Source organism: Hyla sarda, chromosome 5, assembly GCF_029499605.1.
Source record: "Hyla sarda isolate aHylSar1 chromosome 5, aHylSar1.hap1, whole genome shotgun sequence".
NCBI classification, from domain to species: domain Eukaryota; kingdom Metazoa; phylum Chordata; class Amphibia; order Anura; family Hylidae; genus Hyla; species Hyla sarda.
The window spans coordinates 18763060-18790442 of NC_079193.1; the positions used below are offsets into that span (position 1 = coordinate 18763060).

General features: G+C 42.7%; 1 protein-coding gene across 1 annotated transcript in view; it reads right to left on the reverse strand.

Moving 5' to 3' along the window:
• Window positions 1–343: 343 nt before the first annotated feature.
• Window positions 344–27383, reverse strand: part of GLCCI1 (glucocorticoid induced 1) — a 69342-nt gene continuing 42302 nt past the window's right edge. Inside the window, exons 4-8 of the mRNA XM_056518928.1 lie at window positions 24510–24623; window positions 20128–20277; window positions 10376–10589; window positions 5080–5200; window positions 344–1154 (exon numbers count right to left, since the gene is read on the reverse strand). Of these exons, the coding sequence (XP_056374903.1) occupies window positions 803–1154; window positions 5080–5200; window positions 10376–10589; window positions 20128–20277; window positions 24510–24623 (951 nt within the window). The 3' untranslated portion in view covers window positions 344–802. The remainder of the gene's footprint in view (window positions 1155–5079; window positions 5201–10375; window positions 10590–20127; window positions 20278–24509; window positions 24624–27383) is intronic.

Here is a 27383-nt window from a genome sequence, read left to right on the forward strand (position 1 = left end):
TCTGGCTCTTACTGGTGGTGACCCATGTCCCCCGATCCGAGTGGAAAGGTCACAAAAAATAAAAAATGTACAAAAAATAAAAATCAAAAACAAAAAATTGTAAATTTTAAGAAATGAGATCTTCAATGTGGTTTACATTCCAAGTTACCTGAGATTTAGACTTCAGCTGAAGTACCTGAAAAACAAGCCTTAAGATGGGCACTGTGCAACCAATGGGGAGTCTGGGTAATTTCTGCCATTTTACGTTTTTTTTTTTCTACCCTCCTCTCCATTACAAATTTGGGGGGGGGGGGGGGGGGTGAAGGGCGTCCCTTCATACAAGACAACCCCCCCCCCCCCTTATAAGATTTACATCTGCCAAAAAATAAAAAACCTGGAGGAAATGTAAAGCTTATATCCTCTGGACAACACAAAATATAAATTGAATTTTTTGTGGATATATAAAAAAAACTTATTTCAAATGTTAAACAGAGAAAGCTTTTTTTTTAACTATACGTGGTGTGACAGACTTGAAATGCATAGTCCACAGCGAGTCCACGCGTAGAGATGGCTAAATTTGTGCTAATTCGTCTTTGGGAAGGGAATAAAGTGGGCGGGGAAAGGAAAAACTAAAAAAGTTGTCCCGATCCTGGATAAACATTGGCAGATATGATAATTTAAGCGAAGCAGTACTTTTTTTTTCTTCTTTAATGGTGAATTCTTAATATTGATCAGACAGCGTTAACCAAACCACATGCAGAAGTTGTAAAAATCTGGCTTCAAGTCAGCGTTGACGGTCACAGAGGCCGGCTCTGCGGGGGCGTTAGGTTACAATGTGGTTGTGAGGAGAGGGGGGAGGAGATGGCGACAACTGCTCCTCCCCGTTCTGCTGATCCTGCGAGGAGGCGTGGCCATTGGTTTCAGTGTTGTCTACTTTGCTGGTGGCGTTATCGGTCAGGGAAGAAGAAGAGACCTGAGATGAGAGGTGCTCGATAGTCACGGCGCTCACGGCGGAGCTTTGGGCGGGGTTAGGAAGGGTCTTCAGGGTTAGGTCTGACGCTATGAGCAAAGAGCCCAATAGTTTTACAGGACAGAATGCCGATCCTGTGGGAATGAAGTTAACTTTGTTTTTGTCAGGACATGAAAGGAGAGCTGTAGGGACCGGCTGACGGGACCTGCGGAGGAAATTACATCATGGGATTTATGGAGAGGACAGAACATTGCAAAGGTAAAAACATGAAAAAAAAAAATTTTTAATTACAAAAATCTGATTAAAGGGGTTATCCAGGAAAAAACTTTTTTTTATATATCAACTGGCTCCAGAAAGTTAAACAGATTTGTAAATTATTTCTATTAAAAAATCTTAACTTCAGGAGCTCATAAGTACTGAAAGGATTAAGGTTGTTCTTTTCTGTCTAAGTGCTCTCTGATGACACCTGTCTCGGGAAACGCCCAGTTTAGAAGCAAATCCCCATAGCAAACCTCTTCTAAACTGGGCGGTTCCCGAGACACATGTCATCAGAGAGAGACAGAAATGAACAACCTTAACTTCAGAAGCTCATAAGTACTGAAAGGATTAAGATTTTTTAATAGAAGTAATTTACAAATCTGTTTAACTTTCTGGAGCCAGTTGATTTTCCCCTTTAACAAGGCCACAAAAAGTGCAAAAGGGCAACAACAAACCTTTGACCTCAGTTTAGTGCCAAGTCAGCAACGAACTGAAAAAGTAGCTGGGAAACAGGCGGCCATGTCATTCTCCAACTGAGCACTAGTAATCAGATTTTTTTTCTCCTTTAAATAAATCTTAAAAGGGGAACTCCGGTGGAAATTTTTTAATGCATTTATTTTTAATCAACTGGTGCAAGAAAGTTAAAACAGATTTGTAAATTACTTCTATTTAAAAAAAAAAAAAAAAAAAAAAAAAAAAATTATATTAATCCTTCCAGTACTTATTAGCTGCTGAATACTACAGAAGAAATTATTTTCTTTTTGGAACACAGAGCTCTCTGCTGACATCTCTGTCCATTTTAGGAACTGTCCAGAGTAGGAGAAAATCCCCATAGCAAACATATGCTGCTCTGGATAGTTCCTAAAATGGACAGAGGTGTCAGCAGAGAGCACTGTGTTCGTGATGTCAGCAGATAAGTATTCAGCAGCAAATAAGTACTGAAAGGATTAAGATTTTTTAATTGAAGTAATTTACAAATCTGTTTGACTTTCTGCCACAAGTTGGTTAAAAATAAAATAATTTAATTAAAATAAAACAAAAAAGTTTTCCACCAGAGTACCCCTTTAAGATAGAAAATATGTTCACATAAGATGACATTTATGTCAATGAGATGTGACGACTAGTCTGACGAGAAACACCCTCCATGTTTGTGACTGTGGTCCTAATTTCGTAGTCAGGATGTATTCTCTAAGCCAGTGTTTCCCAACCAGAGTGCCTCCAGCTGTTGCAAAACTACAACTCCCAGCATGCCCAGACAGCCTTTGGCTGTCCGGGCACGCTTGAAGTTGTAGTTTTGCAGCAGCTGGAGGCACCCTGGTTGGGAAACACTGCTCTAAGCACTATTAATCAGATTTTTTTTTCCCCTGTTTAAAAAAAAAAAAAAAAAAAAAAAATTTAGATGGAAGGATTTATTTAAAAAAATAAAAAAATATGGATTTCACGTCAATGATATGGATATCAAGAGATATGAAGACTGGTTTGATGGGAAACATCCTTCATTACTTAGTGCAAGAAGAGGCTAAACAATAAATCAGTGGCCAATAAACCAGTGATATTACCAATGTTTTGGAGCAGGAACCTAGACAGGGGGCACTAAATCCGTTTTCATAAGCTAATTTCTAGTCATTTTTACCAATGAGGAAACCAAAAAATAAAATAAATGAGAGTCAGGCCGCCCCCCCCCCCCCCCTTTCTACACATCTGCAACATTAAATTTGCCTAATATTTAACCATTCTATAACCTAACATTTGCATACCCAACAATAAAAAAAAATTATATTAATAAATTATATATATATATATCTATGTATGCAATAAATATAAAATATTTATATTAGAGATGAGCGAACTTACAGTAAATTCGATTCATCACAAACTTCTCGGCTCGGCAGTTGATGACTTTTCCTGCATAAATTAGTTCAGCTTTCCGGTGCTCCGATGGGCTGGAAAAGGTGGATACAGTCCTAGGAAAGAGTCTCCTAGGACTGTATCCACCTTTTCCAGCCCACCGGAGCACCGGAAAGCTGAACTAATTTATGCAGGATAAGTCATCAACAGCCGAGCCGAGAAGTTCGTGACAAATCGAATTTACTGTAAGTTCGCTCATCTCTAATATTAATGTAAAAAGATTTTCTCTTTTATATAAAAGATATATATTTTTTATTGAATATAAAAATTACACATATTTAGTTTTTTTTATTTATATATTTATATTATAATATATAAATAAAAAACTAATATTTTTTTGTTTTTTATTTATATTATGAAATCTATATACGGTATTTATTATGACATTTATATATATATATATATATATATATATATATATTTATTATTTAGTTTTTTTATTTATATACTTATATTATGAAAAAATATGTGTATGTATATATATATATATATATATATATATATATACACACGCGCACACACACATTTTTTCATAAGTATATAAAAAAACTAAATGAATATAAATTGCATAATATAAATAAACACAAAATAATAAATATTTATTAGTTTTTTTTAGTTTATTATATATGTTTTTTCCATAATATCAATATATATAAATAAAAGGACTAAATAAATATATTTATTTATTGAAGATATCCTTAAATGAATGGGAAACACTATTCAGAGCCTAAAGATCTTTAGACTACTTTTATATTATCTAGAAATCATGTTACTCGCTAGTGCAGTGTTTCCCAACCAGTGTGACTGCAGCTGTTGCAGAACTACAACTCCCAGCATGCCCGGACATGCAGGAGGCACCCTGGTTGGGAATCACTGCTCTAAGCCATTAAAAGGATCTTTAAAAGCACGCCCTTATTAACAAAATTTCCTAAAATTTTGAGCAATTGAGAAAAATTAAGTCAAAAGGGTCAAAGCTCATTCTATTCTTCAGTTCCTGTTACTCAAATGCAAATAAAATCCTTGTGATTTATCATTTAGTAACTAGGAGGCGATCTGAAATAGTCAAATCATGAATAAAATAGCTCACTAAATAAATCTAAAATTTAAATCATAGCCAAAATGGTTTTCTGTATTATTAATTTCAATATATTTTTTCTCTGAACACCTCTATAAAAAAAAAAAAAAAAAAAAAAAAAAAAAAAAATTATATATATATATATATATATATATATCTCAATAAATCAAATTGAAGTAAATAAAAAATCTTCAAATTGTAAAAAAAAAAACTTTAAATGATGATTTTTTTTCTATATATATATATATATATATATATATATATATATATATATATATATATATATATATATATATATATATATATTCAAAGCCAAAAATGTAATATTTTTATATTCAAAGTAAAAATTAATAAATAAATTCAAACCTCTCTAAAAGACCAACCCCTATCCAGACTGACCGGTATTTATTTCTAAGGCATTATATGCATATTGACTATCATTTAGAAGAAGACCACTGTTCAATGCAATTTTGGCAATCCTGAAAGAAGTTTCACTGTATTATAATTAAAATTATTAAATAAAAAGCATAAACAAAAAAACAGGGGGGGGGGGGGAATTAAAAAAAAAAAAAAAAAAAACTAAATTTACAGCTATCCGTTACCAGATGGGCACAGCAGCAAGCACAAAGGTGACAGTACCAGAGAAGCAGCAAGGGGGCGCTGTTCTAACAGATAATCAGAGTTCTTCTTTATGCACATCTTATATTAGAGGACGAACAACAGTAAAAACAACACCCACAGGTGGAGGGATAGGCTGGCGGTAGCAGTCCAGCAGGTGCTTGCTCTTAGGACCTGGGATCCCCCCCTGCCGCCCTCCCGCTACTGGACAGCCACAGGCAGCCTACACCCGCTTACGCAGCCGCCAGCTGACTAGAAAGGCGTTACTTACGACATTTCCTCAAAGACCTTGACCCGCTCGCATCCCTCGGGGGGCTCCCGTTTGAACATGTAGCTGTTGTTGGGTTTGGGAGAGGAGGCATACTTGGGCAGCGGAGAGCTATTGCCACTGTCTGAAAATTTAAAGAGGGATAGTACCAGTGATTGGAGGGAAAAAAATAAAAAAAATTACAACTTGCAAACCTGTAAAGCAGAGTTTTCCCAAACAGGGTGCCTCCAGCTGTGGCACAACGACAAGGAACAAGAACAATCCGAAGGCTCTCCAGGCATGCTAGGAGTTGTAGTTTTGCCACAGCTGGAGGCACCCTGGTTGGGAAAACTCTGCAGTAGAGTGATGTCCCTATATACCTGTGCATCAGACATTGCAAGACTACAACTCCCATCATGCCCAAACAGAGGGGAAGTTTTAGTTTTGCAAAAACAGAGAACCACAGATTTTGGAAATAGATGCAGCAGAATAATCAGACTAAGTTTTTTTATTGCAAAATTATTTTATTTATTTAAAATCCTGATTAATAAGTGTACGCCGCTGGAAAACATTTTTATTATTTTTTTTAAATCAACTGGTGCCAGAAAGTAATACAGATTTGTAAATTACTTCTATATAAAAATCTTCATCCTTCCAGTACTTAGCTGCTGTATGCTCCAGAGGAAGTTGTGTAGTTTCCAGTCTGACCACAGTGCTCTCTGCTGACACCTCTGTCCATGTCAGGAACTGTCCAGAGCAGGAGAGGTTTGCTATGGGAATTTGTTTCTGCCACGGACAGAGATGTCAGCAGAGAGCACAGTGGTGAAACTGGAAAGAACTACAAAACTTCCAGTGAAGCATACAGAAGCTGATAAGTACTGGAAGGATTAAGATTTTGATAGAGACACAATTTACAAATCTGTTTAACTTTCTTGCACCAGTAAAAAAAAATTTTTTTAAATAAAGTTTTCCAGCGGAGTGCCCTTTTAAGAAAGGCTGGAGACTCCTCCCCCCCCCCCCACCACCAAACGAACACATAGCAGTGGCAACCACAAGCAGAAGCCAAAAGCATACGAGTGACTGTATACAGATGATTAGTAAAGTACAAGCAGACGCACATGTTATTAGAAAGGAGGAGAGATTTATATAGATCACAAAAAAGGATAATATAAGATTTTTGGCAACTGTGTGTGGGTGATTGAAAAGTCACTTTCCTTAAAGGGGTTCTCCGGTGCTTAGACATCTTATTCCCTATCCAAAGGATAGGGGATAAGATGCCTGATCGCGGGGGTCCCGCTAGAGATGAGCGAACTTACAGTAAATTCGATTCGTCACGAACTTCTCGGCTCGGCGGTTGCTGACTTTTACTGCATAAATGAGTTCAGCTTTCAGGTGCTCCGGTGGGCTGGAAAAGGTGGATACAGTCCTAGGAAAGAGTCTCCTAGGACTGTATCCACCTTTTCCAGCCCACGGGAGCACCTGAAAGCTGAACTAATTTATGCAGGAAAAGTCATCAACTGCCGAGCCGAGAAGTTCGTGACAAATCGAATTTACTGTAAGCCTTTAAGTACGCCTCCGCCCCCGTGTGACGTCACGCCTCCACCCCTCACTGCAAGCCTACGGGAGGGGGTTAGAGCTGCTTAGAACACCCTCTTGATAGGGGCACCACTCTGCCTACTGTAATAAAGTTAGCCAGCATCCAAAGCACCCGCCCATCCAGCAAAACCACGCTACCCCCACCCCACCCGTACTATAATAATCGGCATGATCAATAATATATAATAATGATAATATATAATCATTCACCTCCCCTCCCCTGATCCCCCTGTGCCACTTTATTCCCCTGTACCAAATCTCCCCCCCCCCCCCCTTTACCACATTTTCTCTTAATCCCTTCCCCCCTGTGCTTTTTAAAGGAGTAGTCCACTGGTGACTCAGTGGTGAACAACTTATCCCCTATCCTAAGGATAGGGGATAAGTTGGAGATCGCGGGGGGTCCGACCGCTGGGGCCCCCTGCGATCTCCTGTACGGAGCCCCGACAGCCCGCGGGAAGGGGGCGTGTCGAACTCCGCACGAAGTGGCGGTCGACACGCCCCCTCAATACAACTCTATGGCAGAGCCGAAGCGCTGCCTTCGGCAATCTCCGGCTCTGCCATAGAGATGTATTGAGGGGGTGTGTCGGCCGCCACTTTGTGCGGAGGTCGACACCCGCTATCTGGCCGGAGAGCCTGACCCCCGTACAAAGAGATCGCAGGGGGCCCCAGCGGTCAGACCCCCCCTCGATCTCAAACTTATCCCCTATCCTTAGGATAGGGGATACGTTTTTCACCACTGGACTACCCCTTCAATTTTCCATTTATTGCCCACTGTGAGAATTCATCATCCCCCCCCCCCCCCTTGCCATTTTATTGCCCCTCTATCCACCTGTGCAAAATAAATGGCATAGGGAGGGGGATTAAGCTCCCGGCGCCGGCTCCAGCGCTCAGAACAGTTTGTTCCAAACGCTGAGCAGTAGAGTACCCCCTTAAAGGAGATCTGCAGTCTTAGACACTTAGATAAGTGTCTGATCGTGGGGGAACCTAAAGCTGGGAACCCTCCGATCTCCGGTACGGGGACCAGTTATTGGCAGCTCTGTGGGAGATGCACAAACGCTGCATCCCAGCCTCTCCCATAGAGATCCATGGAGGAGGCGTGTCAGCCGTGGAGTCATGCTGTGGCTAACTTGCCTCCTCCAGGGCAGAGCTGGGGCCCCGTACAGGAGATCGCTAAGGGGGGGTCCCAGCCTTCGGACCTATCGTGATCAGACCTTTATCCCATATCTTGCGAATTGGGGATAAGTGTCTAGGGCTGCAGATCTCCTTTAAGATTGGGCCATTCACACGGAGGAATGCGCCGTCTTCATAGAGGGCATTGAAAGTTGCATTTCCGAGTGGATTCCGAAATAAATAATTGACAGGTCAACGCTGCAGGTGTTTCAGTCGTGGGAATTTTGTCGTGTGCACAGAGCAGAGGAATCCCACTGAAAAAAGAAAATAGGATTCTTCTGCAACGGAATATCTGAGCTAAATTTTTCTGCTGGATTCTGCTCAGAAATTCCACTATGTGAATGGAGTCTAAAGGGGTTGTTTCTTTCATAAACAGCACCACCCCTGTCCTCAGGTTCTGCGTAGTATTGCAACTTGACTTTATTTACTTCAATGGCAAGGAGCTGCAATACCACACACAACCTGAGTACAGATGTGGCTTTGTTTAATAAAAAAAAAAAATTATTGCTGGAATCCCGTATAAAAAAAATTAATCAAAAATTTTTTTTTTAAATGCAATACTGCATCTTGTGCTGCAATTTTTTGTTTTCTGATGGGAGGACTCATCCTCTTAGCCTCTACAGAGACAGTCTCAAGGCTGCAGAATGCACATTTCTTATTAACTATATTATCAGCCGATATGTCAGAAGAGAACGACCCGACCCAAAAAAAGTGCAATTCAACCGATGTCCCCGATATCTGGGGAAAATGACAGAACTCCAACCTCTGCCACATGCACTCCCCAACCAGGTGTGATCTAGCACCAGAATGGAACTGGCACCAGAAGAGAGCTGGAAACTAGTTACGAACAGTGCAGGGATGGACAAGGATACAAACAAAATACACCAAAAATAAATTAAATTAAAATAAACATCCCGCCCGCCCGCCCCCCCAACACACACACACACACACACACACACACACACATACACACACACGGCTGCTCTACACCCATCCTTCTGGGTGCAGCTCAACCCCCCTTCACACGATTTCAGCAATACACTACACCACCCGCACATCGAGAGCCGCTGTTTTCTAATCTCACACAACTCCCTGCCTTAAAATAATAAAGGCTCAGACCCCAATGTTCGAAATGAGGGTCCTAACACTCCCTTAACATTAAAGGCTCAGCAACTCTACAACCTTTTACCCTCTAAAACCTTTTTACCTTCTAGACGCCAGGATAAGATTCTCGACCTGGCGCCTGGGGATTTGTCGAGCCCTGCACTACAACATAGCTGTCAAGTCTCTAGTTATTAAGCCAAAGCTTGGACACACTTGTGTTAGATCAGCGTCTCCTAACCAGTGTGCCTCCAACTACCACAAAACATTAATTCCCAGCATGCCCAGCCAATGGCTGTCAGGGCATGCTGGGAGTTGTAGATTTGCAACAGCTGAAGTCCACTGTTTGGAGACCTAGCTTGTATAGGGTCCGCCTAACTCTTTGCTGATGGCAGATGTTGGAAAGGAGGAGAGAACAGTCAGGCATGTTGCTGCAGTCAAAGGGATCAGCTACCTCCCTTCTCCCAAAAGAACATGCACACTCAAGCCAAGCGTGCATGTGAGAATTTAAAGAGATAGTTTGGAGACCACCAGACTAGCCCATACACCACCTTTCCTCTTCCCTGCAGATTATATTTAGAGTCTATTCACACTTCTGAATTTCCGCTTGCGGAATTCCACCTCAAACTAAAGCCCACAGACTTCTATGGGATTCTGCACTCCCATTTACACTTCTGAATTTCCGCTTGCGGAAATTCAGAAGTGTGAATGGGGGTGCGGAATCCCTTAGAAGTCTGTGGGCTTTAGTTTGAGGCAGAATTTCGCAAGCGAACATTCTGCCATGTGAATAGACTCTTAGGCTGGGTTCAAACAGCAGTGTTTACGGGCAGAATTTCTGCCGGAGATGGAGCCGGCGGTACTAGGACAGCGCGGACTTCATTGCCGTCCCCATAGATGGCAATGTATTTCTGAGCAGATCTCCCAAAAGATCCAGCCAGAAATGCACTGCCGTCTACGAGGTCAGCAATGCAGTCCGTGCGGTCCTAGTGCCGCTGGCTCCATCTGCGGCAGAAATTCTGCCCGGAAATTCTGCAGTGTGAACCTAGCCTTAGACTACGACTAGTAAGGGACGTACAATCACTGTAATGGCGCAAACAACTGCATTCTTTGCAATATAAAAGTTAATAAAAACTAAACTAAGCAAGGAAATATTAACAAAATTTCCATCACTACTGTAGGGTGCACGCTGATCAATCTGAACAGAGCCTTAGGCGGCAGACAAGAAATTGCAGCGACAGAATGGATGTCATTCAACCGCTACTGGGACAGGGCAGAGAGCTTAGTGATATCTATTGTGCGTATAGAAGGTGTTTTATAGGAAGCAATGGTTATGAGATGCAGAGATGAAGCGGAAACAAAAAAAAAAGTGACTTAACAGACAGGATCTACGGTGAAAGTGACACAAAGCCGAATACCAGGAGACAGCCTCCATTTTTTTGGGGGGGGCGCTCACCTTTATCCCGGTCGAAGAGCAGGTCGTCTGTCGAGCAGGGGCTGCCTTCCTGCGACTCGGGGGGACACGATGGGGACACACAGGGGGAATGGCTGCTGCTGCAACTGCTGCTGCGCTCCTGGACCGACGGGGTCTGGGTGTCGATGCTGCGCGTGCTGCTGCTACGGTAGGTGGACGGCAACGGTGCTCTGCGCCCGTCTGGGATTTCCAAAGGCTGGATGGGAGAAGATGGTAAGAACACATCACACATGTAAAATGACAAAACCAATATAGTCACTAGAGGTTCAGATTGGACCGTTTCCAATGGGTGCTGGGTAAAAATATGAGAAAAGGGTGGGGGGGATTAGCGTACAATTCTTCTGGCAGTCGTGGCTGAAATTTGTTCCCCAATTTTCCACTTAATTCCTAACAGTACTGATCGGAATTTTCAAGTCTTTGGATATCTTTTAAGAGTCCTTTTCCCTGTTTATATACAATTCCTGACCTTGTTTTGCAGGTGACGGTTCTTTTCTGCTCCCCATGGGTTCAGTATCTTGGCTGTTTAGTACATCCACTCTACACACTACTTATACCAGCATTTAACAATGGGGCAGGGGGAATGCCTCCAGCTGTTGCAAAACTACAACTCCAACATGCACGGACAGCCGTTGGCTGTCCGGGCATGTTGGGAGTTGTAGTTTTGCAACAGCTGAAGGCACCCTGGGTGGGAAAGGCTGACTTATACAGACACGCGGTGTCTTTAACAAAGCCAAGCATCGAAGGGTATGTAGACTTTTCATCAGGGCGATTTGTGCCATTGCTGCGATCATTTGTTTTGCATAATCAGTCATTTTCCATCAATGGCGAAAGGTCACGATTTCTTCCGGGGGTATGGAAACTTTTTGAGCCCGCCTATTCAAACAATATGGGAGGGAACAAGACCAATGATCTGTAATTATCGTAATTCTGTTGTGCCTAAGAAGGTGGAGGGAAAAAAAGTGAAGGAACTGGTTTAACCCCTTAACAATAATTGACGTAAATGTACGTCATGGTGCGGTGGTACTTAACGCACCATGATGTACATTTACGCTCTGCAATGACCACGAGCACCGGACCGGTGCTTGTATCATGCACGGCAGGTCCTGGCTCCTATCAGCAGCCAGGGACCCGCCGATAATGGACATTAGCGATCGTGCTGATGTCCGCCATTAACCCCTCTGATGCCGTGATCAATACAGATCACCGCATCTGCGGCAGTGCGGTACTTAAAACGGATCATCGGATCGCCCGCAGTGCTGCCGCAGGGATCCAATCATCCAGAGCGGCAGACGTACGTCCCGTCACCTGACTCTGGCCGTCTCTCTGGTCCGAGATCGAGCAGAACAGAGCAGAAGATCACCGATAACACTGATGCATAGCACTGAACATTATTAGCAATCAAATGATTGCTATGAATAGTCCCCTATGGGGACTATTAAAGTGTAAAGTAAAAAAATGTAAAATAAAAATAAACTAATTTGAAAAATCCCCCCCCCCCAATAAAAAGGTAAAACGTCAGTTTTTCCCATTTTACCACGAAAAAGGCGTAAAAAAATAAATGTATACACATATTTGGTATCCCCGCGTGCGTAAAAGTCTGAATATATTGTTAATTATCCCGTAGGATGAATGGCGTAAATGTAAAAGAAAAATGTTAAAGTTCAAAATTGCTGCTTTTTTGTCACATTTTATAAAAAAAAAAAAAAAAAAAGTATGAAAACATTTTAAAAAAATGTAAAAGCCTAAGCAAAAGTGGGTACCGATAAAAACTAGTGATCATAGCGCAAAAAATTTGCCCTCCTACCACCCCATATACGAAAAAATGAGAAAGTTATAGGTGGTCAAAATAGGGCAATTTAAAACATACACATTTTGTTAAAATGGTTTGAGATTTTTTTTTTTTTAAGCGGTATAATTATAGAAAAGCATATAACATGGGGATAATTTTAATCGTATTGACCTCCAGAATAAAGAAAACGTCATTTTTACCGTAAAGTGTACGGTGTGAAAACAAAACCTTACAAAATTCGCTAAATTGCGGTTTTCCTTTCAATTTCCCATCATAAATAATATTTGGTTGCTCCGTACATTTTATCGTAAAATTAGTGATGTCATTACAAAGGGCAACTTGACGCAAAAAACAAGCCCTCATAAGGGTTATGATTTTTAGAAGGCGAGGAGGAAATGAAAATGCAAAAATAAAATTGGCTGTGTCCTTAACCCCTTAAGGACGCAGGGTGTACCTGTATGCCCTGTGCCCGGTCCTGGTCTATAACGCGAAGTCACAGCGTGACCCCAAGTCATAGCGGGTCGGTCCCAGTTGCTAATGAAAACCGGGACCGTGGGCTAATAGCGTGCAGCACCAATTGTTGTGCCTCAGGCTATTAACCCTTTAGATGCAGCGATCAAAGTTGATCGCCGCGTATAGAGTTATAAAAAATTGCATCCCGGCAGCTCAGTCGGGCTGATCAGGAACACTGCAGTGACACCGCAGTGTCCCGATCAGCTAGGACGCCGAAGGAAGGTCCCCTACCTGCTTTCTCGGCATCCGATCAACTTGACTTCTTCATACCCGAGATCCAGGCAGTAGACGTCAAGCCCCGATAACACTGAACATCCGCATGCAGTTCTATGCCGATGATCAGTGTTAGGAATCAAGGTAATGCATGTTATAGCCCCTAGAGGGAGCTATAACAGAGAAAAAAAAAAAAAGTGGAAAAAATAAATAAAAAAAAAAGTTACTAAATGATTAATTAACCCCTTAATAAAAGTAAGAATCACCCCCCTTTTCCCATAAAAAAAAAACGGAAATAAAAACAAACATGTGGTATTGCCGCGTGCGGAAGTGTCCGAACTATAAAAAATATATTGTTAATTAAACCACACAGCCAATGGCATAAGTGCAAGAAAGATTCCAAAGTCCAAAATAGAGTATTTTTTGTTACTTTTTATAGCAAAAAAATTAAATAAATAAATAAATTAAAAAAAAAGGAATCAGAAAGCTTAAACAAATCAAATATGGTACCGATAAAAATTACCGATCACGGCACAAAAAATGAGCCCTCATACCGGGCCGTATGCGGAAAAATTTAAGTTGTAGGGGTCAGAAGATGACAATTTTAAACATATACATTTTTTTCCTGCATGTAATTATGATTTTTTTTTCTAGAGGCAAGACAAAATCCAACCTATACAAGTAGGATATCCTTTTAATCATATGGACCTACAGAATAAAGATAACTTCTTATTTGTACCAAAAAATGCACTGCGTAGAAACGCATTTTTTTCTTCAATTTTGTTGCACAATGTTTTTTTTTACGTTTCGCTGTGGGTTTTTTGGTAAAATGACTGATGTCATTACAAAGTAGAATTGGTGGCGCAAAAAATAAGCCATAATATGGAATTTTAGGTGAAAAATTTTAAGTGTTATGATTTTTAAGAAGGTAAGGAGGAAAAAAAAAACTAAAGTGCAAAAACAGAAAAGCCCTGCGTCCTTAACGACAATGGATGTAAATGTACGTCAAGGTGACATGGTACTTACACACCATGACGTACATTTACGCTGCGCTATGACCTGCGCGGCAGGTCCCAGCTGCTATCAGCAGACAGGGACCCGCCGGTAATGGACATCCGCGATCGCACGGATGTCCGCCATTAACCCCTCAGATGCAGTGATCAATACAGATCACGGCATCTGCTGTACTTTAAATGGATGATCGGATCGCCCGCAACACTGCCGCGAGGAACCAATCATCCAGCATGACAGCCGGAGGTTCCCTCACCTGGCTCCGGCTGTCTCCCGGGGTCTTCTGCTCTGGTCTGAGATCGAGCAGACCAGAGCAGTAGATGGCCGATAGCACTGCACAGTATTAGCAATCAAAAGGAATGCTATAGATAGTCCCCCTATGGGAACAATATAAGTGTAAAAAATAAAATAAAATAAATAAAAAAAAAACATTTACGCGTGCGTAAAAGTCTGAACTATTAAAATATATTGTTAATTATCCAGTATGGTGAACGGCGTAAACGTAATTTTTTAATATTTTTTTTTTTTTTTTAAGTCCAAAATTGCTGCTTTTTTGTCACATTTTATTCCCCAAAAATTTTTTTATGAAAACATTTTTAACCTAAGAAAAAGTGGTACCAATAAAAACTACCGATCATAGCGCAAAACATTAGCCCTCCTACCGCCCCATATACGGAAAAATGAGAACGTTATAGGTGGTCAAAATAGGGAAATGTAGAACATAGTAAGTTTGTTAAAATGGTTTGAGATTTTTTTTAAGCGGTACAATTATAGAAAAGCATATAACATGGGGATCATTTTAATCGTATTGACCCAGAGAATAAAGGAAACATGTAATTTTTACCGGAAAGACAAAACCTTCCAACATTTTCTAAATTGGTTTTCTTTTCAATTTTCCCACATGAATAATATTTGTTTGGTTGCGCCGGACATTTTATGGTAAAATAAGTGATGTAATTACAAAGTACAATTGGTGGCAAAAAACAAGCCCTCATATGGGTCTGTGCATGGAAATATAAGAGTTATGATTTTTAGAAGGCGAGGAGGAAAACACGAAAATGCAAAAATAAAATTGGTCTGGAAAAAACTTTTTTTTTTATATATCAACTGGCTCCAGAAAGTTAAACAGATTTGTAAATTACTTCTATTAAAAAAATCTTAATCCTTTCAGTACTTATGAGCTTCTGAAGTTTAGGTTGTTCTTTTCTGTCTAAGTGCTCTCTGATGACACCTATCTCGGGTAACGCCCAGTTTAGAAGAGGTTTGCTATGGGGATTTGCTTCTAAACTGGGCGTTTCCCGAGATACGTGTCATCAGAGAGCACTTAGACAGAAAAGAACAACCTTAACTTCAGAAGCTCATAAGTACTGAAAGGATTAAGATTTTTTAATAGAAGTAATTTACAAATCTGTTTAACTTTCTGGAGCCAGTTGATATAAAAAATAAATAAATAAATAAAAAAAAAAAGGATTTTTCCTGGATAACCTCTTTAACCCCTTAAGGACCAAGGACATACATGTACGTCCTTGGTCCTGCTCTCCTAATATAATGTGGGGTTACACCGTAAACCCGCGTCATATCACGGCGTCATAGTGAAGTCGGGACCCGCCTCTAATAGCGCGCAGCGCCGATCGCGGCTAAAAGTGAAAGTTGCCGCTAGCTCAGTCGGGCTGTTCGGGATAGCCGCGGCTAATCGCGGCATCCAGAACAGCTGACAGGACAGCGGGAGGGCCCCTTCCTGCCTCCTCGCTGTCCGATCGCCGAATGACTGCTCAGTGCCCGAGATCCAGGCCTGAGCAGTCATGCGGCAGAATCGTCGATCACTGATTTCCTATGAGAAACCAGTGATCAATGATGAAGATCAGTGTGTGCAGTGTTATAGGTCCCTATGGGACCTATAACACTGCAAAAAGAAAGTGAAAAAAAAAAGTGAAGATCATTTAACTCCTCCCCTAATAAAAGTTTGAATCACCCCCCTTTTCCAAAAAAAAAAAACAACACAGTGTAAATAAAAATAAACATATATGGTATCACCGCTTGCGGAAATGTCCGAATGATAAAAATATATCATTAATTAAACTGCTCGGTCAATGGCGTGCGCGCCAAAAAATTCCTAAGTCCAAAATACTGCATTTTTGGTCACTTTTTATATAATTCAAAAATGAATAAAAAGCGATCAATAAGTCCTATCAATGCAAAAATGATACCGTTAAAAACTTCAGATCACGGCGCAAAAAATGAGCCCTCATACCGCCCCATACACGGAAAAATATAAAAGTTATAGGGGTCAGAAGATGATAATTTTAAACGTATACATTTTCCTGCATGTAGTTATGATTTTTTCCAGAAGTGCGACAAAATCAAACCTATATAAGTAGGGGATCATTTTAACCGTATGGACCTACAGAATAAAGAGAAGGTGTCATTTTTTCCGAAAAATTTACTACGTAGAAACGGAAGCCCCCAAAAGTTACAAAACGGCGGGGTTTTTTTCAATTTTGTCGCACAATGATTTTTTTTTTCCGTTTCACCGTAGATTTTTGGGCAAAATGACTGATGTCATTACAATGTAGAATTGGTGGCGCAAAAAATAAGCCATCATATGGATTTTTAGGTGCAAAATTGAAAGTTATGATTTTTTAAAGGCAAGGAGCAAAAAACGAAAATGCAAAAACGGAAAAACCCCCAGTCCTTAAGGGGTTAAGGCCAAAATGGGCCTGGTCCTTCAGGGGTTAAAGGGGTGGAAACTTTTTTTTTTTTTTTTTAATCAATTGGTGCCTACTCTGGACAGTTCCTGGCACAGACAGAGATGTCAGCAGAGAGCAATGTGGTCAGACTGGAAAGAACTACACAACTTCCCCTGTAGTATACAGCAGCTGATAAGTACTGGAAGGATTAAGACTTTTAAATAGAATTCACAAATATGTTTAACTTTCTAGAGATAGATATATAGATATAGATATATATATATATATATATATATATATATATATATATATTATAAATAAAGTTTTCCACTGGAGTACCCCTTGAAATACGGGGGTGGTTGGGGGGGGGGGGGGGGTTCAGTGCCTAGTTGAGAGAGAAAAATAAAAATAAAAGGGGGGGGGGATGGTTAGGGGTTGGAGAGCAAAGTGGGGAAACTGCTGTGCCTACTGAGAGAAAGCTGCCTTCCAATTTTTTCCCCGCTTGAAGTTAAATTACTGGGCCAATAAGGGGAAGGACACAACATTTTTCTACTAGAGAAGAGGGGGGGGGGGGGGGGGGGTTTGCTTTAAAGGGGTACTCCGGCCCCAAGACAATTTATCCGCCCCCGTGTGACGTTACGCCCCGCCCCCTCAATGCAAGGGACCCTCGCGATCAGACATCTTATCCCCTATCCTTTGGATAGGGGATAAGATGTCTTGGGGCCTGAGTACCCCTTTAACAATATAATATTGTTGGATACTAACCTCTGCCTCCTAAACCTGATACATGTGAAGGCCTAGATCTCTTTAGAAAGTTCCTTTATTCACCCTCTTGAGTGACCTCGCCGTTACCCCATTATTATAAAGTAGCGCTCATCCCCTGTAGTGATCCCAGATGGAGAAGCCACGTGAAACAAGCAGTATAATAAACGGATACAACCAGGGCTAAAAATAAGGGAACCAGCTGCAGGTTATATATATGAAGATGTGTTTGCTTTATGTGGAACATTCTGCTTCCACAACAGATTAAGGAAAACAGTGCGGCAGCCGCGGAGGTATTTTTAGCCCGTACCAAGATAACGCACACAATTTATTGCAGAAAGGAAAACTCCTACACTAAAACCCAAGAGAAAAATCCCCGATCAGGAACGTGGAGTCCATGTGAGAGGAGCCATATTTAGAAAGCTATTGCAGCTAAACAAGGATCTCTGAGAGGTGCACAACATGGCGGAACGTTACATACTGTATTAGTGACTTACAAAGTTCTAATCCACATCCCATAAGCTGCCTCTAAGGCAGTGTTTTCCCCATCAGTGTGCCTCCAGCTGTTTCAAAACTATAACTCTCAACATGCCTGGACAGCCAATGGCTGGGAGTTGTAATTTTGCAACTGCTGGAGGAAAACACCGCTCTAAGGAAGCCGTGCACACAGAAAACCCAATTTATTTGTTCCTTAAAGGTCATCGGAAATAATAAATAACATTGATAAAAAATAAAAAAAAAATATTAATTTATATTATTTGCTATTATAATATTTGTTATTTTTTATCACCATCACTATTAATTGTATTACTATTGTTATTTTAATTATTCTTATTCAAATCCTCAGTATATAATTTGCCGCTATGTCAGAAGAGGAAGACTCAACCCAAAATGTGCAATACAACCGATGTCCCTGATATCTGGGGAAAATGACAGAACTCCAACCTCTGCCACACGCACTCCCCAACCAGGTGTGATCTAGCACCGGAATGGAACTGGCACCAGAAGAGAGCTGGAAACCAATTACGATCAGTGCAGGGACGGACAAGGATACAAACAAAATAAATACTTGAAAATTTTAAATTAAAAGTGCGGATTAATAATAATAAATAATATGCAGGTTCATCTTTTAACACCATTTCAAAGCGTATATTTAAATCCTACATTACTTATCCTGTACTGATCCTGAGTTATATCCTGTATTATACTCCATAGCTGTACTCACTATTCTGCTGGTGAGGTCACTGTGTACATACATTACATTACTTATCCTGTACTGATCCTGAGTTATATCCTGTATTATACTCCAGAGCTGTACTCACTATTCTGCTGGTGAGGTCACTGTGTACATACATTACATTACTTATCCTGTACTGATCCTGAGTTATATCCTGTATTATACTCCAGAGCTGTACTCACTATTCTGCTGGTGAGGTCACTGTGTACATACATTACTTATCCTGTACTGATCCTGAGTTAGATCCTGTATTATACTCCAGAGCTGTACTCACTATACTGCTGGTGAGGTCACTGTGTACATACATTACATTACTTATCCTGTACTGATCCTGTGTTATATTCTGTATTATACTCCAGAGCTGTACTCACTATTCTGCTGGTGAGGTCAGTGTGTACATACATTACATTACTTATCCTGTACTGATCCTGAGTTATATCCTGTATTATACCCCAGAGCTGTACTCACTATTCTGCTGGTGAGGTCACTGTGTACATACATTACATTACTGATCCTGAGTTATATCCTGTATTATACTCCAGAGCTGTACTCACTATTCTGCTGGTGGGGTCACTATGTACATACATTACATTACTTATCCTGTACTGATCCTGAGTTATATCCTGTATTATACTCCAGAGCTGTACTCACTATACTGCTGGTGAGGTCACTGTGTACATACATTACATTACTTATCCTGTACTGATCCTGAGTTATATCCTGTATTATACCCCAGAGCTGTACTCACTATTCTGCTGGTGGGGTCACTGTGTACATACATTACATTACTTAACCTGTACTGATCCTGAGTTAGATCCTGTATTATACTCCAGAGCTGTACTCACTATTCTGCTGGTGAGATCACTGTGTACATACATTACATTACTTATCCTGTACTGATCCCGAGTTATATCCTGTATTATACTCCAGAGCTGTACTCACTATTCTGCTGGTGAGATCACTGTGTACATACATTACATTACTTATCCTGTACTGATCCTGAGTTATATCCTGTATTATACTCCAGACCTGTACTCACTATTCTGCTGGTGAGGTCACTGTGTATATACATTACACTACTTATCCTGTACTGATCCTGTATTATAGAACAAGCACGTCATACTGAGAGTTTTGTACTGTAGAATTTGTGAATGGATCTGTGTAGAAAATAATTTTTACATGACGCAACTTTGCATTTACAGAAGATAAGGCAATCAATATTTTCGTTTACTCAACGTCTAAATATAAGGAAAAAATATCTACCATGAAGTAGTGTTCAAAGTTGACCCTGAAGCGCTAAAAAATATCACATAGCACCTAGAGCAGTGTTTCCCAACCAGGGTGCCTCCAGCTGTTGCAAAACTACAACTCCCAGCATGCCCGGACAGCCTTTGGCTGTCCGGGCATGCTGAGAGTTGTAGTTTTGCAACAGCTGGAGGCACCCTGGTTGGGAAACTACGACCAAGAGATAAACCAAGAATTTCTCTGATAATCCATCAGTGGCCATGTATATGGACAATACCTTGACTCCATCCTTCTCACTTGTTTCTTTTATAAAGACTTTTTCAAGCTCAGGACTTATCCCTTCAACATTACAGGAAATTCTGGAGCCTGTGGATTTTGGTACCAGGATACTTGCTGTGGGCACGGGGATGGATCTGGATGAAGAAGCCTATATAAAAAAAATAAAAAATAAAAACAAATAAAAAAAAGAATCCTTACATGAACATGAAAGTCTGGACCTTATATAAAGAAACCTTAAAATGTGTGACAAAACCCAGTGTATGGTGTCTAAATGTGTAATAAAGCAACAAATAATAAAACTATATAATCAAAAATGATTAGATCATCTATTTCAGCTGTTTAGAAATGCAGGATCTCCCTGTAAGCTGTGACGTGCCGTCACAGCATCGGATAACAGTGAGCTCCCTGTCTCGGAGTGTCAGCACGGGAACAGTAATATGAAAGAGGGGGCTTGTTTTAAATCTTATTAGCTTTATTAATTTATGAGGCAGCCTCAATGGGCCTTAAAACCAGCCCCCTCCTTATCTCTGCCCCCGTGCTGACACTCCGAGACAGGGAGCTCACTGCTATCGCATACTGTGACGTCACGTCACAGCTTACAAGTATACCCTGCACCTCTGAACAGCTGAAATGGACGATCTGTGTATTTTTGATCACACAACAGCACACTGTTCCCCAACCAGGTAGCCAGACCTCCTCTTTAAAGAGGTACTCTGGAAAAGACAAAATAAATAAATACATTTTTAATCAACTAGTGCCAGAAAGTTATACAGAATTGTAACTTATGTCAATTTAAAAATTGCAATTGTAAATTACTTCTTCTTAATCTGAATTCCTTCAGTACTTAGCTGCTGTATACTACAGAGGAAGTGGTGTAGTTCTTTCCAGTCTGACCACAGTGCTCTCTGCTGACACCTCTGTTTGTGCCAGGAACTGTCCAGAGTAGGAGCAAATCCCCATTCCAAACCTATCCTGCTCTGGACAATTCCTAACATGGACAGAGGCGTCAGCAGACAGAGAGAACTGTGGTCAGACAGAAAGGAAATTCAAAAAAAGAGAAAAAACTTTCTGTGGAGCATACAGCAGCTGATAAGTATCTGAAGGATTAGTAATTTACAAATCTGTTCAACTTTCTGGCACCAATTGATAAAAACTACAGAGGAAGTTGTGTAGTTCTTTCCAGTCTGACCACAGTGCTCTCTGCTGACACCTCTGTCCATGTCAGGAACTATCCAGAGCAGCAGAGGCTTGCTATGGTGATTTGCTCCTGCTCTCGACAGTTCCTGACAAGGACAGGTGTCAGCAGAGAGGACTGTGTTCAGAATAGAAAGAACTACACAACTTCCTCTGGAGCATACAGCAGCTGACAAATACTGGAAGGGTTAAGGTTTTTAAATAGAACTCATTTACAAATCTATATAAACTTTTGGACACAGCTGATTTCTATTTCCCCCCCCCCCCCCCCCCCCCCGGAGTACCCCTTTTAAAAGGTTACTTCTCGTGCAGAGAGTCTTTTTAACAGCCGAAGGGTTACTTCTACATTCCCAGTCATGGTCTAAGACTTCTAATTGGACTAAAACACTGACTATAAAAAGAAAAAACTACCTTGACACGGTGACGCAAGAGCTGCTTGGAATCTTTGTTCTCCCCCAAAACATAAGAGGAATGACACACAGATATGGCCAAGGATTAAGTGAGGAAATGCCGATCACCACTGAGAAAATCATGGAGAAGCTGGACTATTATTATGCATTATACCAGTGTAAGATCAGCCGCAGCAGGGGAAGGAAGGGTGGGGTGATGACAGGCTAAAAATGCCAGGCACGGCTTACTTAGGAGAGTTACCAAGTGTGTTCATTCAGACCCAATGTTTCCATACACATAACCCACCCCCCTTCTCCTGGAAATTATTCCTACATTATTCATAGCCAGCAGGATGAGGAGGATGGAGTCTGGAAGAAAATACATTATTCATGTCCTTATGCTGAATGTATATCAGCCAGAACATTAAAACCAGGCAACGTGAACAACAAGTTATCTGGTGACCGTCAGGGGTTGGGATATATTAGGGAAAAGTCACAGGTCAGTTCTTGAAATTGGTTGCAGGAAAAATTGGCAGGTGTAAGGGACTGAGCAAATGTGACCAGGGCCGAAGAGAAGTGTAGACGTCTGGGTCAGAGCATCTCCAGAATGAGCGGTCTTGTTGTGTGTTACTAGGGCATAGTGGAGAGTACCGCCCAAAAGTGTCCAAGGATGGACAAGCAGGGGACAGGGTCATGGCGGCCAAGGATGGACAAGTAGGGGACAGGGTCATGGCGGCCAAGGATGGACTAGCAGGGGTCAGGATCATGGCAGCCAAGGATGGACAAGCGGGGGACAGGATCATGACGGCCAAGGATGGACAAGCAGGCGACAGGGTCATGGGGACTAAGGATGGACAAGCAGGGGACAGGGTCATGGCGGCCAAGGATGGACAAGCAGGCGACAGGGTCATGGGGACTAAGGATGGACAAGCAGGCGACAGGGTCATGGGGACTAAGGATGGACAAGCAGGCGACAGGGTCATGGGGACTAAGGATGGACAAGTAGGCGACAGGGTCATGGCGGCCAAGGATGGACAAGTAGGCGACAGCGTCATGGCGGCCAAGGATGGACAAGCAGGCGACAGGGTCATGGGGACTAAGGATGGACAAGCAGGCGACAGGGTCATGGGGACTAAGGATGGACAAGCAGGCGACAGGGTCATGGGGACTAAGGATGGACAAGCGGGAGACAGGGTCATGGCGGACAAGGATGGACAAGCAGGGGTCAGGATCATGGGGGCGAAGGATGGACACGTGGCGACAGGGTTATGGGGGCCCAAGGATGGACATGCAGGGAAAGGGTCACGGTGACCAAGGATGGACAAGCGCGGACAGATCATGTGACCAAGGATGGACAAGCAGGGACAGGGTCATGGGGCCTAGGATGGCCCAGCAGCGACAGGATCATGGGGGCCTAGGATGGCCAAGCAGCGACAGGATCATGGGGGCCTAGGATGGCCAAGCAGCGACAGGATCATGGGGGCCTAGGATGGCCAAGCAGCGACAGGATCATGGGGGCCTAGGATGGCCAAGCAGCGACAGGATCATGGGGGCCTAGGATGGCCAAGCAGCGACAGGATCATGGGGGCCTAGGATGGCCAAGCAGCGACAGGATCATGGGGGCCTAGGATGGCCAAGCAGCGACAGGATCATGGGGGCCTAGGATGGCCAAGCAGCGACAGGATCATGGGGGCCTAGGATGGCCAAGCAGCGACAGGATCATGGGGGCCTAGGATGGCCAAGCAGCGACAGGATCATGGGGGCCTAGGATGGCCAAGCAGCGACAGGATCATGGGGGCCTAGGATGGCCAAGCAGCGACAGGATCATGGGGGCCTAGGATGGCAAAGCAGCGACAGGATCATGGGGGCCTAGGATGGCCAAGCAGCGACAGGATCATGGGGGCCTAGGATGGCCAAGCAGCGACAGGATCATGGGGGCCTAGGATGGCCAAGCATCTGACAGGATCATGGGGGCCTAGGATGGCCAAGCAGCGACAGGATCATGGGGGCCTAGGATGGCCAAGCAGCGACAGGATCATGGGGGCCTAGGATGGCCAAGCAGCGACAGGATCATGGGGGCCTAGGATGGCCAAGCAGCGACAGGATCATGGGGGCCTAGGATGGCCAAGCAGCGACAGGATCATGGGGGCCTAGGATGGCCAAGCAGCGACAGGATCATGGGGGCCTAGGATGGCCAAGCAGCGACAGGATCATGGGGGCAGAGGATGGACAACCGGTGACCAGGTCATGGGGGCCTAGGATGGACAGAGTAATGGCCACCAAAGGCCATGGCCACCAAAGGCACACTAATGTGTGTGAGGTGGTGAAGGCTAACCTGTGGTCTGAGCCTACAGAACAGCTATGATGGAACGTTGTCAGATCACACAGGACATTGCACTTTCAGTATATGGGGCAGTGTCACTGCAGACCAATCAAAGTGCCCATGCTAACCTTTGTCTACCACCAAAAGGTTCTACAACAGGAACCTAAGCATGAGAACTGGAGCAATGGAAGAAGGAGCCTGGTCTGATGGATGACCATCATGTGGATGGCCGGGTACGTATGCGTCACTTACCTAGGAAAGCGATGGCACCAGGATGCATTATGGGAAGAAGACAAGCCAGGGGCAATGCGATAGACGATGTTCTAATAGAAACCACGTGTCCTGGTCTTGTAGATGTTACTGTGACACGTACCTGCTGTCCCACACGTGTGAGATGGCAGATCTATTATGTTGGGTACGTGGTGCACATTACTCTGTATAGCGAGCCCTTTATATCAGGGCATTACGGCTCACCTGAGTATGACTGATTGCTATATGATTTCCCTGGAGGGGCGATGAACTGTCCTTCTCCCTGATATGTCGACTACTGTTCTTGGTTCGCTGGAGTTGTTGTCGCAGCTTGGCGATCTGTAGAGACAACAAAAAGTTTACACAAAAAAAATTAAAAAAAGTGCTCATCCATATTCCTCCAGCAGCCTCTAAGGCTGTCATTTCCCAAACAGTGTGCCTCCAGCTGTTGCAAATCTACAACTCCCAGCATGCCCGGACAGCTAATGGTTGTCCAGGCATGCTGGGAGTTGTAGTTTTGCAACAGCTGGAGGAACACTGCTCTAAGGAAGCAGTGCACATACTGAACCCAAGTCATGTATCTGCTCCATACAGGCTGCTGGATGCACATTTCTTATTAACTATATTATCAGCCGATATGTCAGAAGAGAACGACCCGACCCAAAAAGTGCAATACAACCGATGTCCCTGATATCTGGGGAAAATGACAGAACTCCAACCTCTGCCACACGCACTCCCCAACCAGGTGTGATCTAGCACCGGAATGGAACTGGCACCAGAAGAGAGCTGGAAACCAATTACGATCAGTGCAGGGACGGACAAGGATACAAACAAAACATGTACGAAAAGTGCAGGTTCAACAGCTTATATATACTTATAATGAACATTACTTATCCTGTACTGATCCTGAGTTATATCCTGTATTATATCCTGTATCTGTACTCACTATTCTGCTGGTGAGGTCAGTGTGTACATACATTACATTACTTATCCTGTACTGATGCCGAGTTATATCCTGTATTATACCCCAGAGCTGCACTCACTATTCTGCTGGTGGGGTCACTGTGTACATACATTACATTACTTATCCTGTACTGATCCTGGGTTATATCCTGTATTATACTCCAGAGCTGTACTCACTATTCTGCTGGTGAGGTCACTGTGTACATACATTACATTACTTATCCTGTACTGATCCTGAGTTATATCCTGTATTATACTCCAGAGCTGTACTCACTATTCTGCTGGTGAGGTCACTGTGTACATACATTACATTACTTATCCTGTACTGATCCTGAGTTATATCCTGTATTATACTCCAGAGCTGTACTCACTATTCTGCTGGTGAGGTCACTGTGTACATACATTACATTACTTATCCTGTACTGATCCTGAGTTATATCCTGTATTATACTCCAGAGCTGTACTCACTATTCTGCTGGTGAGGTCACTGTGTACATACATTACATTACTTATCCTGTACTGATCCTGAGTTATATCCTGTATTATACTCCAGAGCTGTACTCACTATTCTGCTGGTGAGGTCACTGTGTACATACATTACATTACTTATCCTGTACTGATCCTGAGTTATATCCTGTATTATACTTTCCTTCTGCTGTGTTGCACTGATCTTGTCCATACACATACTATAATTGAGGACTATACTTATAGCAGCCAACTTTATGTCTCTTACTCCACTATGTTCCATAAAAACGAAGCCATTTTGGCCACGGATCTGTCCCCACCAGCTGACTATTCTAGAATCCCTCGCTGTGGGCGTATTCTAGGCAGCGTGCAGACGTGCCAGCACTTCATAATATTGCTCTGGGAACACATTTGGCACATTCCTGCGCTGCACGGGAAAAAGAAAAAAATACATTGGCTTTATAGAGAAGGATGTCGGCTTCCACCAGACGCCCTCGAGATTTCCACAATTAGCAGCCGCTGCGCGGTCCAGGATGGGCGCTTGTCCATCTCTCATTGCTAGAAAATCATTAGGCTCGTCTGTTCCTAGGAAAGCTAGGTGTTCATCAACAATTGCCTCGTTTTACAGGGATAAAACATCTAATCCGACACACATATACAAATGTCTCACCAGTCCATAAGGCAGGGTTTTCCAAACAGCGTGCCTCCAGCTGTTTCAAAACTACAACTCCCAGCATCACTGGAGGTTATAGTGTTTCAAAGCCTTCCTACTGGGGACTTCTACCTAATTAGGGGGGGGGGGGGGGGTTTGGAGGGGTGGAAGTGGGAATTCCCTACCTAACTGCTGGGGGTTTCAACCTAATAGGGGAGGGTTCCTACCTACTTACTGGGGTTTCAACCTAATAGTGAAAGAATTAACTATATAAATACTGGGGGCTTCTACCTAATTGAGGGAATAATTCCTAGCTACCAAGGACTTCTACCTAATAGGGGAGGCTTCTTCCTAATAGGGGAATTCCCTACCTAACTACTGGGGAGGTTCAACCTTATAGTGGGATTCCCTACCTACCTACTGGGGCTCCTACCTAATAGGGGGGGAGCATTCCCTGCCTACCTAATGGGGCTCCTACCTAATAGCGGGAGGATTCCCTACCTAGCTACTGGGGCTCCTACCTAATAGTGGGAGGATTCCCTACCTAGCTACTGGGGCTCCTACCTAATAGCAGGAAGATTCCCTACCTAACTACAGGGGCTCCTACCTAATAGCGGGAGGATTTCCCAACTACTGGGGCTCCTACCTAATAGCGGGAGGATTTCCTAACTACAGGGGCTCCTACCTAATAGCGGGAGGATTCCCTACCTAACTACTGGGGCTCCTACCTAATAGCGGGAGGATTCCCTACCTAACTACTGGGGCTCCTACCTAATAGCGGGAGGATTCCCTACCTAACTATTGGGGGCATGTGTTAATTATGAGTGTCAGTGAGGGCTTCATGTTCGACTTATGCCTCAAGCCTCAGAGTCACGGAAGAACTAGTAATTGGTATCAGTGAGTACTTGTAAAGAAGTATTGTACCAAACCTTGTATCGGGACATCCCTAGGTAAAAGTATCTTGAAGGTGGTGGGAGATCTCACTGAGAATGATGGGATGTTGGATGGGATGGGATGTT